Source organism: Schistocerca cancellata, chromosome 4 (genome assembly GCF_023864275.1).
Source record: "Schistocerca cancellata isolate TAMUIC-IGC-003103 chromosome 4, iqSchCanc2.1, whole genome shotgun sequence".
NCBI lineage: Eukaryota > Metazoa > Arthropoda > Insecta > Orthoptera > Acrididae > Schistocerca > Schistocerca cancellata.
In genome coordinates, this window is record NC_064629.1 from 285,702,712 (window position 1) to 285,720,686 (window position 17,975).

The window sequence follows — 17,975 nt, forward strand, 5'->3', positions numbered from 1 at the left end:
TAAAAGTTCTCCAGAACAGCTTATCAATTTGTAAAAAGAAAAATTAATGTTTAATGCATGCCATTACACTTTTTGACCAGAAAATTAAGGCAACGTAACTAGAAACAGATAACTAGGAATAGATAGATTCTCATAGCATCACAACAGAAACCTCTGTAGGAAAATACGTGCATTTAAGACTGACTTTACTCATGGGTGACATGTGATTTCATTTGTAGGGATATGTTAATTCTCAGCTGTTTACAACTGGGTTTATTAAAAGAACGCAAAAGTGCACCATTTCTTTATAACAAATATTTTGTGTCATGCACTGAAGTGGCTCATTAATAGGTCCATTATTGGCTTCAAAGCACAACTACTATATAACTGAATACTCCATTAAATCAGTTACACAAGAACTTTCCAGATTGCTTTCCAAAAGGACACACTGCCATGCCATACCTTAGCCAATCTCATATCTTTTCGAGGAGTGTCCCTTTATCTTATCTCATCTTGTTTTAAGCAACATTCTCGAAATGAGAGTCTAAGACAACAAAAGTTGAAATACAGTACCATTCGACTTAAAAATTAAATATGACTCAAACAGTAACAGCAGGCACTTGGGATATCTTTATGTTGTGCTTACCCAAACAAAGTTCAATATCTATTGTAATATTGTCATTAGTAACAAACTGCTTAACAAAATGACATGTGAAGATGGGAATGGAAACTATGTAATTGTGATAATGCATAAGGCTAATTATGATCACACAAACAAGCTGATATTAGTTTTTATAACAGAAACAGATACTACATTACTAGTAACTTTTACCTCAAGACAATTTACTCCCAATTACAATTACTTGCACTAAATGATAAGTAAAGTTCCAGTATTACTCAAACAAAAACAAGTACTCATGCGGTACTTTACTGAAAGCTTTCCACAATGAGAATAAAGAAAATTACCATTTCTCCAGCTAGTTTGGGCATACTGAACAGTAATGGCACCATGGAGGGGGGACAAGGTGACTGGAAAATAGTGGCGTGTACTTCGGGATATTGTTAACCTAATGAGTAATTGTGAAATACTGAAGATGGGAACAAGGAAATATGGAAATTTTTTACACTTCAGAAACAACAACTGTTTTACGTGAATGGAGCTTTAATGTAAAAAAATTTCATGTCAATATATTACTTCTACAGTTACATCAAAAGATTCTACAAAAACAGTACTACTTAAACAAACAAAAAAATAAAATATATGTAACTCTTAACTTCACTCCATAAAACTACAAACATAATTAACCAAAAAACATAAAACTGTCAATAATAAGCACTGCAAAAGACAAATGACTGCACCATCACAACATGTGAGGCATTAAAAGTTATCGCTCAAATTGCTTATATTATTATTGCATAAGAAAAATATGCTGCCTTCACAGATATTGTTAAAACAGTCTTATGTTTACAAATACATATCACAGAAATCGAATAATACTATATCTGTACAGCTGTTTCTTGCTGTAAAACTGAGCTATGGAATTCACAGTGGAAACAGTATATAAAGTGTAAGAAATGTGAGGGAGACAGGAAAAAGCTTGACATGCAAATGTCATAAGTATAATCAAATATACAAAAGTAATGTGTATTTTACATGTTACTATAACAATCTATTTCCAGCTTCTGTTGATTATTCATGGGAAATTTAAAATAATGTTCACTTTGTTCTTCACAAAGACTTACAGCAGATTTAAGTGGGTCTTCTCCCATTTTGCTGTAGCATAAAATAAAAGCTGAACAACAGCAATTTACCTAAAAAATACCAATAAAGGTATTTACACTGTTACTCTGCTATTGCATATAACAACAATCAAACAAAACAAAATAAATTATGAATATTCATGTCATGAAATGCTAAACAGTAAGTCCAATGCAAAGTGGATAATAGAAGTGAACATGCACAGACAATGATTTACAGCAAGTTTACCAATGACTGACACTGTCACAATTTAAAAAGGATCATTACATGTGTGATACCAGCTATTAGAAAGTAGTATAGGGCTGAAACTCTGAGCTCTAGTTCATACAACAAAACAATAAGCAGTGCTCTGTAACTTTTCACTATATCTATAAATGATAGTGTTCTCTTCCCAACTGAATTATTTGTTCTACACCTGAACTCTCAGACTAGAATTATACAGATTCTGTGGAGGAAAGGAAGAGAGAATAATTCTATACAGTCATGATGCCAATGTAATAAATAAAATGAAACCAAAGTTTCCCAAGAATGTATGCTGTAGTTTCAAAAGAGAGCTGAAACAAGTGTGAACTTTCCTGACATCGTAACTAGGTGCCATACTGTGACTAAAATATCAGTTTTTGCCTTTAGAATGCAAAGCTCATCTGCAGGCCAGCTGAAAGTGTCAGTAGGCGAGTACCTTTCTTTCAGTTTTCCTAATACTGGAAAGCATCTTCCTTATCTCTCATGAAAGATAAAAGTGGTTTAGTTTATTTGTTCAGCATATAATTTTAAGTTACCTCAAAAGTTAATTTCAGTATGCAACCCCCCCCCTCACCCCCCCCCCCCCAATGCTGAGTGAAAGATTTCCTTCAGTAACATATCAATGCACATTAGGAATTATGCAATTCTCAAAAGAATCATCAACTTGGAAACAAGGGATACAGTGATAGTCCATTTTTTCACAGCCAAAGCTCGCGATCTTCATCTACAACAAACTGTAAAGAAGGTTTTCTCACTCTACTGGAGAGATTTACTTGCTACAGCAAAATTATCGAAAATAATGTCTCCAGATATGAAGAAAGAGAACATTACATTGCTATATTAAAAAGGCAGTGACCGTTGCTGATACTGTACATATAGGAATCTGTGCCAAATGCAGAGAAAAGAGTGGCACAGATTGTTTATAATTAATGCATTTCCAGCCACCTTCTAACAATTAACTACAGCATACTGTTTGAACACACTACATAAAAATATTATTTTGCAGCTCAGAACACACTTTCGATGTAAAATGACCACCACAACTTCATGTAACAAAACGGAATTGTTCATACTGTAAATAAGCATTATTCTCCTGAATAAAATTGTCAAAAACTCTCCTGAACACTGTTAAATATAGGGTGACCATGTGTCAATTACCAGACTATGAAATAATTCCATCTTCACATTAAGTGGGAACATCCTGCATTCACACAGACACCATCCGCTCCTTCACTTTTAAGTGCCTTTTAAAGTTATGTACAGAGATCACATTTTGAAAGATCACAATACATATTGTAATACTAATGTTTTTTTCCATTTGAAATTAAAACTGAAACTATCAAAAATGGAAGTCATTCATGCACTATGGAAATAACTGGTTTCTATTAACTGTGCAGCATTATCTTTCAATGAATACTATGTACATAATCACCCATACAAATTATGAGAAAGCACACAATGCCCTCCTCAATGTACAGACAAAGAACACATAAAACCCTTGTTGTAACTCCCCGTGAATAGCCAAAAACAGGCACTTGTGGTCAGTTACCCATCTTTTTCATTTCTGTGACTGCAAGCTGAAACATTCACAATAACTAACAACATTTTTCAAAGGCCATGTTTTTTGGCATGATTAAGAGTGGTATTTTCATGTTTATCAGCACACATTACAAAATAGGTGTTGTGATCATGCCATAATATATTTGGAAGAAGATTCATCCATATGCATTTCAATGAAACATACAATATGTCTTGAAGAAATGTAGAAGTGAATGCCACTGAAAAAAATAGTAAATGTTTTAGGTATTAGAATGCCATAACATTACTGATAAGGTAAGATGTAGACTTTTTCAGTCCAAGAAAAATACTTTCTAGCGAAGGAACATTTTACAAGAAGGTCTCCGGAATTTGGTTTAAACACAATCCCAAAAATGAAAGATTAGGCAAATTATATGTATGTAACAGTACCCAGTGAAAAAGGCACTGTAAAGCAGGTAACATAAAAAGATAAGATACCCAGGCTTCAGAAACAGTTCTTCAGGGTCAATGTCAAAAGTAACAAACCCAAGACAGTAATGAAGAGGATGTTTCACACAAAACTATGCTTCAAGGGCCAAATGTGTTGAGAAATGGACTTGATAATAAATATTCTCATACAATCCTACCCAACTTATTCACATTGCTCATGTTTCCACTTGGTACAATTAGCCCAGTTTTCTTCTAGCTTCTAGTGCAGAAACATCAGTTTATAAATGGTGAAGTTTCTTTCAAATTTCTTGTACTGATGACAGTTTTAACTACGATCAATTTGTTAAGTATAACAATTTCATAATTTTCAGCATAGTGTAATTAACATAACTAATAAATTTCTCACACAAAGCAACTCTTGCAGGTGCCTCTACATCTACTTTCTTTCATTGCCACAGTAATTTCTCAAATAAAATAAACCCGTAAGACAAACTGGAATTGGTAATTGGCATACAAGTTTATATTGACCTAGATGAACATTTAAAAACTTCATACTTTAAAAAGCTTCACTGGCAAGGGAATGATAAAATGCTTTAAAACAAAGCAGAAATTTGCTCATTCAGAACCAATTACCATTTCGAGCTGCACATAATTTACATTTCTTTCCTGCCACACACATCCAAAACAGATATTCTGCCATTTAAGATGGTACATTTCCTTCATAACAAATCTATTTAACATACACTTTCAATATTCAGATAAAACAGCCACTGGTCAGGTACAATTTTATTCACTACTACCAGTTTCGCCTGCTGGACAACAGCATCACGAAACAAACATTGTCCTGGTAGCAACACACTGGGTGATTGAAAGCAGCACTCAACATCACAGTCAACCACGTCTGACCGTGTTCATGTAAGTGTGTAACTGTGGTACCAAGTGGCGCTTTTAAACCCAACGAGTTGCCAACACTCACGTCTCACAGGAGACACAAGTAATTGTGAATTGAACTACACATGATCTGTGGTTGCTTCAGCTAAATATTCATTACAGTGGTCACTGTACCTCTGCAGGTGATACCAACAGTTGCTATACATGATTTTCCTTTAGGATTCTAAGGCCAGTCACTGAAATGCATCTCTTAAGGGCACACACAAGCAGAGTTCGGACTATCAGATGACACTAGGGATGGAATTTAATCTCATTCTATAAAATGTCTAAGTGCTGGACAGTGACCACACAGTTCAATCAACATTAAATAATGTTTTGCAAGTTAATATGTATTGGTGTCAGAGTTTACAGATTGACAGATAATACTTCATAGTGTTGCTATGAGGTCAGTCTGAACTGTTACTTTAACTTTTGTTCATGACAAAATTCTGGAGTTGTTTAGAACAATTATTGCAACAAAGTTCACATGCTCTGCAAAATATTGCTAAATTAGTAACTTATTTTTGTACATCCACATTGTGATCACAATTAATGACTGCACGAGTTGCCGAAACACATTTTTACTTGGTAACAGGTGGAGCAAACAGAGGTATGTGGGGTAAGTTTTTAGTAAGTTCATTATGTTCAGAGGTCATGATGTATCCACTTTGTTCGTGAAATGTACGCAATTAAGAACAGCCCTAAGCACAACTATACCATTTGTGAGATTAACAGATAGTATTGCAGAGTTGAGAGTGCTGTCTTAAGCTGAACCAAGACTTTGACAAAGTATCAATCTGCTTGAGAACCACAGCTTATCGTTCCTTTCTTAAATGTTGCAGCTCCAACAGAACAGTTTTTTCAGTGTAACGATTGTGTTAACTAAGTATCATGCCTTCGGTTTAATGTGGTCATTTCACTTTCAAAACATGCAATGACCCAGCATGTAAAAACTGGTGAGCACTAAATATGAATTGGGCTAGCTTAACATTTAAATGATAAAAGGGATCTGTGTACAGTGCCTTCAAAAAATGGATAGCACAGGTAGCTCCATACGACTTCTCCAACACTGTTCCAAAAACGCAACTTTCTAGTTAGTACCCAAATGACACCTGGAGTCTCAATTACGATAAAACAACGTAGCTACATTGCTTTATCCACCAAAGCAAATCAATAAATAAAACCTAAAATATATGCCTGAGTTTACCCAAAATGTTCTACACATTTCACAGACACACCATTGAATGATTCACACATGACAGTTAACACAGAGTGCATTACTGGGCAGATAAATTGCTCATGTTTTATATAGGAAAGTCTTTGACCTCCTAAGACAGAAAAACAGAAGAAAGAAAAAGCTTGGACAAATATGACATTAACTGTGGCCAACAACTAAATACTTTTTTTGAACACCAAGGCAAATGAAGTATTATAATCAAATACTCTGAAAACATGCTACTGAAACTTTCTTTACCAGTGTTTGCCTAGACCTAATGCCTTTCTCTATTATAATATTCATCCAGTAATATATTCCTGATACGTCCAGTGTTGCTAATTACAGTTGTCATGACAAGCTCAAAAAACCATGCTTTGTACCACAGATAGAATAAATGCTTTTACTTAAAGCTATCAACATAAATAAGACTCTTCTGTGGCTCTCGAGAGTAAAAAAGGGTGGGTATGAGCAAGTGACCACTCACTCGTGTGTGTGTGTGTGTGTGTGTGTGTGTGTGTGTGTGTGTGTGTGTGTGTGTGTATAAAAAAACCAAGAAAGTGAAGTGAGATACAAAGAGAGAGAGAGAGAGAGAGAGAGAGAGAGAGAGAGAGAGAGAGAGAGAGAACATTTAGCACATTTCCAAGACCTCTAAGTCCATTCACAGGATCACATGACACAGGTTTATTCATTAATGGATTGCAGACATAAGTCTGTCTATGAGAAAGTCTTTACATCATTGTTATTTCTGACTGTTACAGCATTAGATCAATAACAATAACAGCAACAGTAATAACAAGAATAATTACAATTAAAAATGATTATAAACTGTGGACACTATAAAATTCATTACGGACTGTAAATACTTAAACCACTAATTGCCACTAAAATTTTCTTACATAATCATTCCTCCATGATGCTGTTATCTGAATACATTAAGCTGTAAATGTACTGTACTGAGAAGTCTAATGGCATGAACACTGCTGTGATGAAACTGGACTAACGGAGGTTTCTCAGAACCCATTCTTTTCTATGGAAGCATATTTCCTCAAACCAGGCACAAATCTTAAACATGTTTGTACACAAAACATGGAAACTGCCAGTGTTAATTTCTTTTTTGAAAGTTCACTGTAAACAGGAGCTATATTCTAAATTGAATACTTAAGTACATTTGAATATATACTAGACACATGCAACAAAGATAAATTATGTCATTCTTTACCAGTTCTATATGCAATACATACAACTCACAGCTAATAAAATTAACTATGGTTAAATGTTAAATATATTGCACATTACTACACAACCCATTACATGTCAAATTATTCAAGGTGCCAATACTTCAGAAATATCTCTTCATTATTAAAATGCATAAACAGATAAGTAAAAGTGCACAATGAATCAGTGCTACCAACATTTTGATAACACAAATGCAGCACTGATTCATAATTAAGTAACTGATATCTGAAAATTTTTCTGAAACTAAATGGAAAAAACTTGACAAAAACCAGAATGAAAGAAAGGACAACAACAAATGAAGATACATTTTGAATGAAAAATGAGAATGTTGAAAGAGCTAAAGCCACATATAGGCTAATGAGATACTTTGGTCTCAAAATGAAAATTCACCATAATTGCAGTTGTCATGCGAAATGAAGTACCACCGTGGTAACTGTTTGAGATTCTTCACCAACTTCCATCAACATGAAAGAATTTCTTCAACATTTACACCATAATGAGGTACACATTTTCAACTGTGTATCAGTATGTTTAAAGAATGTCCATGAAATATGTTATAAAATACCTTTAAGTCTGATACATTTCACTGAACATGAAGTGAGATGCTCTACTCAACAAGAAACTACTAGCGTAGCATTCTTTCCAGTAGATGTGTACCAGGACATGATGCACTATTAAGAGAATGAATTCAATAAAGTCTTCGTCATGTATGTTACCTGATCAAAGTTAATACCTAGTAAATTGTGTAAAACAAAACTAATAAAATCATTAAAGTATACAACAATGACTGTGATAAGGCAAGATGAGTGAATTACTTTCAAAACTAAAAATTCATGGACAGTACTATGTTCAATAACAGCTTCCATTAGAACCTATACAATCTGTTGCAAGTTTCATATGTATGATGGAAATTTTTAAGCTTCAACTACAACACAAAAAATAAGCCAATAGCAATTGAGAAAATGAAACATGTTGTACAGAAATACTGACAAAAGGTTTCTATAAACAACAAAACAATTTGTAAAGGTGACTCTTACAGCACCATCATCGCAACAACTAGTTTGAACTTTTTCCTTTCCAAATGTATTCAGTTCAGTGTTGAAATCTGACACAGAGACACACACAAAATATGATACAATCAGTATCATACAAACAAAGATTATATGAAGAGAATACTAGAGGGTTTTAAAGCTATTTAAGACGACATTAACCTACAAATATTAAACAATGAACACAAAAAGTCCATCACCTTCAATAGGCTTTCTTCACTATTAAGTACAGAATATTATGACTTCATTTAACTGAAACTTAAAAGACGTAAAAATAGCACCTAGAGGTAATGGAACAATTTCTGTTGTTTAAATTTTGCTGTTCATTTTAGATTAAAATTCTTTCTTTGTGAAATAAACTGTGCAGGACACATAAATACATTTAAACGGGTCAAAATTCCAATTCTTGTGGGAAATCTCAACACAATTTCAATTTAAACAGTATGTGGTCAAATGCCGTTTTCTTTCCATGGGCTAAGCATGGTCTTAATGACTTCATATAATCTTTGTACGACATATGTAACACCAGTATACATATTTTACATAACGCACCACTGACACATTTTGTATGCTACAGCTGCAGCCACTTTTTTATACATAAATACAGTTTTAAACAAAAGTGACTTGTAAAAATTTCAGCTTCAAAAGAAATTGACAAATGCATGTAGCAGAACAGTTCATTCATGTTAACAGTTTACACTGAAGACATGAAATATATATTACTTTCTGTTGAGCATAATTTGTTGGTCTATTAAAAACACGAGGAACACACAAAATGCCACCGAGTATAGTTTCAAACTTTCACTTTAGGCTTGAGCTCTTCTGCTATTCCTCCCCACCGTAATTTGAAAGTTCGCCCTCGCCATCTTATGGCTGGATCCCACAAAGCTTGTAGAAATATATATGGGGAAGATAGCTCACGAAACAGCCACCCCACAACAAAGTCAAACTTATTGAAAGGTAGAGAACTATTCTGCACAATTGTCAGTAACAGCCAGTCAAGAAGAAACCACACAAGTATGTGCACTAGATAAAAGACAATTGGGTCCCAGTCAAACAGGAAGGAGACTGCCCAAGCTGCACAGCCTCCCAGCAACATGCATTCTGACATAGGTTCCAAGAAAATTGTTTGTGGAACCATTGCAGTCCTCAGCTTAGCCCAACGTGTTAACCGAGCCTGTAAAATTTAAAATGACAGATAATCACACACCAAGCCCACTTTCCTCAAATGATGACAAAAAAAAAAAAAAAAAAAAAAATTATTTGGTTACATAAGATTATTTTATTCCAACACAAGAAAAATGTTAACTATGTTGAAACAGTAGTATCACCAAACATTCAAATTTTAACAGAGATATTTTCAGCAGAAATATGCACCAACCACAGTAAGCATGTGTTTCAACATGGGGAAATAACATGGAGACATGTCAAAAACATAAAAAAGGTTACGCAAAATGGACCTCTCATAAAAAATGATAATGCTAGGAAAAGTTTAATAGAGAATATCATTACTTGTTCATTACACCTACATAAATGACTACCCTCTTCTGCAAGATGTAACAACCGGTTGAACAATACAGTGGGGATGGAAAGCACTAGACTGCAGTTCATTAACAGGGTTTGAAGAAGGAAAACCCTTTCTCTGGACGAATGAGCTTAATGGATACTTGTCTATCACACATTTTGATACAGTCACATGTGCTGACCGGGGTGGTCGAGTGGTTCTAGGCGCTACAGTCTGGAACCGCGCGACCGCTACGGTCGCAGGTTCAAATCCTGCCTTGGGCATGGATGTGTGTGATGTCCTTAGGTTAGTTAGGTTTAAGTTCTAGGGGACTGGTGACCTCAGAAGTTAAGTCCCATAGTGCTCAGAGCCATTTGAACAGTCACATGTCTGTATTTTTGGCACAATCAGTGACAGTTATTATGGCCAACATAACAATATGCTCAACAAAGTAGATGGGGAGCTTAGGAGAAAAAGAAAACATCACTGTAGAGTGCATGACAGACTACTAAAATTTCAGAGATCCTCAGTGTACAGCAGCATTTCGAGGTGTATTAAACTGTACGACTTGAGTTACAAAATGGGAGGGGTGGAGGGAGAAGAACAGGAATATATAGGAGCATACAACATGTATGTCCATGAAAGATGATGCATGTCAAATAATAGGGGCACTAGATATCCATATACAAAACACACTGAGTACACATGCAGATTGTACAAAAGAAGTACTGCCTGTCTTGGCACTTACCCTGCCGACACTCTCCCCTTCCCCCTTTACAATCCTTATGAACTGAAACTTATTTTACACATGAATATGAGCACGGACTGAAATGAAAACCTTACATTCAAGACTTTATTCATGGATTGGAGTTAGTTTAAAATATCGAACAAAAATTCCAAGACAATGGATAAGCAACTACTACTTCCGACATGTTTTTATCACTACCAGAATCACAAATGTATTTTTGAATGCCACAATTAAAGAAAACTGACAGAAGTAATTACAGACTGAAGAATAATACAAAAAAAACTGTTGTAATTATGTAAGAGAATACATTTCACAACTAGCCAAAACTATAAATTACACATTCAACAAGCCAGCAACAACTTTCTGCCAAATTATTACTTCCAATAACTTTCACTGCCAATATAGTGTAAGAAGAAAAACGATAGGCCTATTCTCATATGAAGAAAAAAAAAAAGAGAAACATTCATCATAGTAAATACAGTACAGTCCAAAAATAGAAAAGGTAAATATCATTATTACTATTTATATTATGATACATGTGATGGATAATTTTTTGAACATAATTTCAGTTTTCTCTGTTAAGCAGTCACTGTAATTCTTGTACACTGAATTACCTATGTAGGCACAACTAGTAAAGAAGGTCTTCCCCAAAATATGAAGAATACTTAACATTTAATTCCATACTCAGCACCATTGTCTAGGTATACTTTAAAATTTTTTACTTGTGCACTGCACTGGCTTATCTCCCCAGTTGGCATTTGTAAGGAACCTTTCTCATCCGCACTCCCCCCCCCCCCCCCCCCGCCAAAAAAAAAATACATTTTATTAGTATTTAATACCCTCATTTGTCATTATAAATAAACCAAAATTTAAAAATTATTCTTTCGTATGTTTTCTGCTATGCTAAATCTCTGTGCAGGCAAGTGAAAACAATACAATGTAATTTTATAGCTGTCAAATGAAATGTTTCACACATTTGATTTAAAAACTTTTAGCTCTGTTGGTCAGATGCAATTAGGGACAACTAGAATCTTTGTAGTGCCTATGTGAAGTTTTAAACTGCTTTTGGCTAGAACTACTACATGTCAGTGTCCTGTAATAACACATACCATAGTGATAGGAGTATCATACACAGTGGTTAGTTATGATATTTAGCCTAAAAATCATTGTTCATTATTGAGTGTGACCATTTTGCATTTTCCTGATAAAATGAGGCTCCATTCATTGGGCTCTCAAATTATCCAATGATGGTTCCTTCATTTTACTAATCACCAGGATGAACTTATCTGTAAATCTTTCTGGTAAAAGTTATGTACTGGACCCTTCTTGCACTTTTCGGTATGGTGTGGATGTAAACATTTGGCTTCATTACCAGTCAATTTGTTGCCACAATCAATTTTCTGCTTTCACATTCGTGGGCATCACCATCTCTAACAGTCACCTTCCAACCTAACCTAGATCTCTGGCTGTGCCACAGGTCAGTCTGTTACCACACCAAGATTTCAGATGGACGGGAGGGCGGGGGATTGTCTAATAAGTAATTTTACGTTCATTTTAACCTTTTACTTGCAAAAAGAGGAAAGACATAGTTTGTTTTTGTAACTGAGAAAATTTGCACTTGAAACACACGGGGCTATTATTTGTGAACCACTTGTGTACGAGTGATGCAATGCTCAGGGACAGTGGAGTGGGGGGACTGAACAGTACAATTTTTCTTCGTTCCAGCATATTCTTCACAAATCCAAAATTTTAATGAAAATAAGTGCATGTTCTGATAAGTAAAAAACTGCTATGAATTTGTGGGAAATTGTAGCAGAGCCACACAACAAAATTACAGTTTCACAAAATAGTTCTAGAAATATGCAGAATGCAAATGACATCAGCAATGATGAAAAAGTGATTGTAGACCAAAAATTGAATCAATAAACAATAAATTACATTAAAAAAAAGAATGACAATGATGGGAGAACATCACCACAAAACCTACTGGTTGGTCAAGACAAAACACTGATAAATATATGATGTAAGATGGCAGACTAGACAGAAGCAAGAGATCTACTTCATTGGACAGAACTTGAGAAATGAAAATCCCAAACAGAATGCGAAAAAACAGGGAATTAAATGAGATCCATGCAACAGTGATGGTTTTGCAGGAAAAGCAAAGAGGCACACAAAATGGTCTGTCAAAAATTCTGTACAGTGATGTGCTGGAAGTTAGAAATAGCTGTACGGAATGAAGTTTAGAGTTTTAAGAGCCACAACGAGTTCACTAGACACAAGGGACATATGAGATTGGTGAAGGATGGGGGGGAAAAATTTGCTGTCCCTTTCAGAAGGAACCCGGCCAACAGTAGCCTTAATTGATTTACGAATATCAGTGAGAACTTTAATCTGGATGACCAGACTACAATGATTTGAATTGCTACCCTCCTAAATATGAGTCCAGTCTCTTAATTAATGATACACATTGTTCAGTAAAATACTGGACTATGTGAGAGTAAAAAGATATGAAAAGAAAAGACAAGAAAAATGTTCGCTATGAAGTTTGGTAAGTTTTCTGAAATACTATCAAGGTCTAAGGGTGAAAATTCTGCAACATTTTCACATAAACTTAGATTCTGTTAGTTTCAAACTCACCTGAAATGTAGAGATGTTACATTGCCCAGAATTCTGCCACGCTGGTTGACTACTGATACACATCCTCCAGCCACGCTCCCGCAAAGATTTTGCAAGGAAGAAGTCTTCAGCAAGGTAGCAACTAAATGCTTGCAGACCACCAACTTCATCAATCAGTGGTTTTTTGATAAGTGTTGACATACCAGTATGGCAGTTCACACCCAAGAAAGCTGCTGCAAGATAAATTCTTGCCTGTGCTGTGCCAAAATAAATCTTCTCTAAAGTGGCAGCAAATCCCTCCCTGTCACACGTAAAGGGCATCTGATGCACTATTGCCACATCATCTTTCATGTACGACACCATGTCCATCAGAGTATCTTCTTTCATACGAATACCACTGTCCGATATGAGTATGAGATCATACTGAGCCTCCTTGAAACCTGGCTGCATGTTGTTTATTTTCGGATTCACACCAACGTTAAAACCACCAGTAAATAGTCTTGCTTGCACATTTGGATATTTTTCCATGAGTTTATTAACAAGCATCACTGCAGGATCACTTTCATCCTCAACACAAAATAAAAGTTCATAAAGGGGGTAATTCATGGTGAAAAATGTTTCCAAGTTACTGAATAAATGCAAGTCCACACCCATTAATGGTTTTAAAATTGAAACTCCGGGATATGGTGTTTCACTTGGCAACTGATTTGGTTTCTGGTGTAATCTCCACTTGGCATAAAAAATTGCTATGAGATGCACACCCCACTTTCCACACCAAAACACGAAGAAAAATATAGCAAAACCATACAATGTATAGATCATTGGAGACATTTTACTTAGGTCTGTAGCAAACGTCATTGCGTTACAATAATGTGTCACAATAAATACACAGAAAACAAAATACCGTACTGTTTGGCGATGCAGATACGCACAGTGTCCACACACCTGGTGCACTTTTAAAGACCAGTTATCTTTCAATCGAATGAGGCGGCACAGCAGACGACATCAACTTGGAAACCGTGTACAACATAAAAACAAGTTCTTTCAGCATAAATAACAAGTACAGCTTCACAATTAAATCGTGTACGCATAGACAAAAAATCACTTTCTTCACATGTGATTCACATTTCTTCCAAGATTCTGAACGACGTAAATCAGAAACGACAGGTATCCTTAATTTCATACCTGCATTTTCTTTACACTGTTTTAGGGTTAGGCACACGTGATGAATTGCTAATTGTAACCTAACACAACTTATTAAAGTTACAAGAAGGAAGTGAGCTTTTCCGATGCAGGCACGACGCTCATCAATCACATTAATTTCTTTAATCAAAATGTTAAGGTCATTGTGAACGTAAATAACTCCGCAAGTGTTACAGCAGACGAAAACGACTCGCACATGGTTCGTCGAATATGTATCGAGAGCAACTGAGCGGTTAATCATGCCAAACTTATCAGTAAGTACACTTATGCTCATCCCTCTTATTTCATCGCTAATCTTATCTTTCTTGTGAATCAAAGTCATGAAAGTCACACGATACACATCGTAATCGGAAGCCATACTTGTATGTAGGCTTGCCAATGATCACATACCGTATTTCCGTTTCAACTGGTTACATTTTACTACACGTTGCCAGCAACAACAATTGTGCGTACTTTGCTAGAGCCATTACGAACTATTGTGAATATTAGCTCGTAATTTAGGCGCTAGTCTTCTAAGCATAAGTAGAACTTGCTTTCTCTACAATAACTGTATGTTGGTAACGTTCACGTCAAAACAGCATGAATAACATCTGCATGAGTGTGTTGTTGTGTTGCATAATAAAAACTTGACGTTGTGGCAGGTCCTTACAACAGTAAACACATTAGAAGTAGTTACTGCGTAAATAGATATTTGACAGTGATGTTTAAATAAAAATAAATTGTGTATTGTGTGGTCATTCATTGAATATACATTGTATGGGTACTGTTAAGAATTACGTATTATGTTGTATTAAGAACAGTTGTCTTCTGCTAACACTCATTTAAGCGGTGGACATTGATCGTGTTGCCATTGAGCCAGAAATTGAATTTAACGCACACATTCTATACTACGAACAGCTGCTAAATACCGTTTATTGATTCCGCTAGCGTAAATCTCAATTCATTTCGTTTCCTATTATAGAAAGAATACTACAATTCCTATTCAACGTATTCCGTCGGATCTGGCATTTATTTTGTTAACACTGTTAGTTTCTCAACTGATTACTCTTGTAGTCATCAGTTGGGAGACAGGCGTTACGCAAGTTATTACATTAGTTTATCTTGTGCAATTATTTTCGTATCTGCGTAACTACTGTTACCAATAGCCATAGGAACCTGCATACTGTATTCAAGTCGTGAGCTTACACTACAGTTCGTGCCCATTACCCTTCATTAGTAAATTTACTATTTTCTGATACCTGAGAATATGTCCTATCAGCCTGTATCGTACCTAGTTTGCCGCATTGTGGCGTAAAGTCTTCACTCCACAGTCCGATTCAGTATCTCTTCGTTGTATTTGGCCTACTTCTAAAGTAGACTGAAATGAAGTTATACTTTGCGAATGGCCGCATTTTTCCAACTCATTTTTGAAGCTATATTTGTACATATGTTTTGGTGGCAGTGTCTGTACTGCGCACTGTCCCTCTATTATATACTATAGTGTCATATTTTTGTCAAGTCTCTGCATTTACAGAGAGTATTCTTAAACTACAATAAGGGCAGCCATAAAAATCTCCACTGTCAGGCCGTGAACAAGCTACTGTTCAAACAACTCAAATTAGTAATTCGGTCATCCCTGTACATACACTGTACCATAATAATAGTGACATTATAGGAAATCATCTTATTGTAGCTAAATTTGTAACGACTTGGTTTGTATTCTCTTATTTTTTGTTAAATTGAGAATTCTTTTTAATAACTAAAAACTATGTTCATTTTCTATTGGTTTCGGTTGTAGTGACCACCCTCACAGGAAGAACAAGTGCTGCACATTAGGTGGATATGCAATTCAACTTCCCATTGGATAAGGCCATGATTTTGATTGTCTGATAGTTTTCAACTTATAGTGAAGTCAATTCTGTGCTGGTTACCCAGAACTGTGTGACAGGTGAGACTTACCACACGGGGTTGGAAGAATTTCAAATCTCCTCCGATGCAGTCTCAAACAATCAGTCCTTCCTTCTCCAGTCCTTTTCCTTCACTCCTCTTCTTTCCACTTCAACCCTTCTGCCTGAAGAAGGAGCCACTGGCTCCGAAAGCTTGCCTAGTTACAAACCTCTTTTATGTGTGTTTTCTGCCACTGCTTGGTGAGTAGATTTTTTATCCACTCAATTAAATTATTTTGTCAAAAATTGTTTTCCTTTTTATACAAGAAATAGCTGCTCAGTAAGTGCTCCTGCACAATTACCTTTGTTTGGCACACTGAAGTTTACTAATTCAATGTAGAAGGTTGGTTGGTTGGTTGGTTTTGGGGAAGGAGACCAGACAGCGTGGTCATCGGTCTCATCAGATTAGGGAAGGATTGGGAAGGAAGTCGGCCGTGCCCTTTCAGAGGAACCATCCCGGCATTTGCCTGGAGTGATTTAGGGAAATCACGGAAAACCTAAATCAGGATGGCCAGACGCAGGATTGAACCGTCGTCCTCCCGAATGCGAGTCCAGTGTCTAACCACTGCGCCACCCCGCTCGGTAAATGTAGAAGGGCCACATGTTGTGGCAACTACATAATATAGTGTACATTGATGTTTACCAAGTTACTACACCACAGTTCTTCTGACCAAGGGCACTGTTGCTATAGTGCTTTTTTTTCCGAGAGGATGTTGAGAGCACCGGCCGTTGTGGCTGAGCAGTTCTAGGCACTTCAGTCTGGAACCGCATGACCGCTATGGTCGCAGGTTCGAGTCCTGCCTCGGGCATGGATGTGTGTGATGTCCTTAGGTTAATTAGGTTTAAGTAGTTCTGAGTTCTAGGTAACTAATGACCTCAGATGTTAAGTCCCATAGTGCTCAGAGCCATTTTTGGATGTTGAGACCCCTGTTATGGGTATTCCCACTGTAACTTTGTTTGCTGTGGTCTTATCGCTAAACAAGAGTGAACATGAGAGTCCCTGTATCTTCTACAGGCTGCTTCCTAGTATTACCGGCCCTTCCACCGCCTTTTATATCAGAAGCATCACAGTACACAGACATGTCCAAATGCATTAACACAATATGAAAGACTGAATCAGATGGCCTTGTTTCAAATTGCAACAATATAGAGTAAATTATATAAGAATCAAAGTTGTAAGACTGACAGAATTTGAAATAAAATGTATCTGTCTTGTTAAATGAAAATAAAACTCAGCAGATAATCTTCACTCTAAGAGACAAGCCACTATCTGATGACCTAGTTCTGTTGAATTCCTGGGAATTTATTTAGGCTAAAAGTTATCCTGGGGCCAACATGTGAACTATATTAGTAGTAAGCTATCTAGAGTAATTTATTTATGAAGACAACTCAGAAATTGTGTACCTGAAACACATCAGATCATCCTATTTTGCATTTTTCCAAAGTATAATATCTTGTGGCATTATCTTGTGGGGTAATTGTAGTCATATACATTACATCCTATTATTACAGAAGAAAGCCATTAGGATGATTACAAATTCTTCACATAAGGCTCATTGCAAACCCTTATTTACTGAACAAAAAATTATGACAGCAATA

At 35.9% G+C, this 17,975-nt stretch overlaps 1 protein-coding gene across 1 annotated transcript; it reads right to left on the reverse strand.

Annotated features, from left to right (window-relative positions):
- Window positions 1-1,140: 1,140 nt before the first annotated feature.
- Window positions 1,141-14,785, reverse strand: LOC126183407 (ceramide glucosyltransferase). Its single transcript, XM_049925355.1, has 2 exons — window positions 13,270-14,785; window positions 1,141-9,557 (listed from the first exon to the last, which is right to left on the reverse strand). The coding sequence occupies exons 1-2, from the start codon at window positions 14,104-14,106 to the stop codon at window positions 9,174-9,176; spliced, it is 1,221 nt and encodes a 406-aa protein (XP_049781312.1). The 5' UTR covers window positions 14,107-14,785; the 3' UTR covers window positions 1,141-9,173.
- Window positions 14,786-17,975: the final 3,190 nt, after the last annotated feature.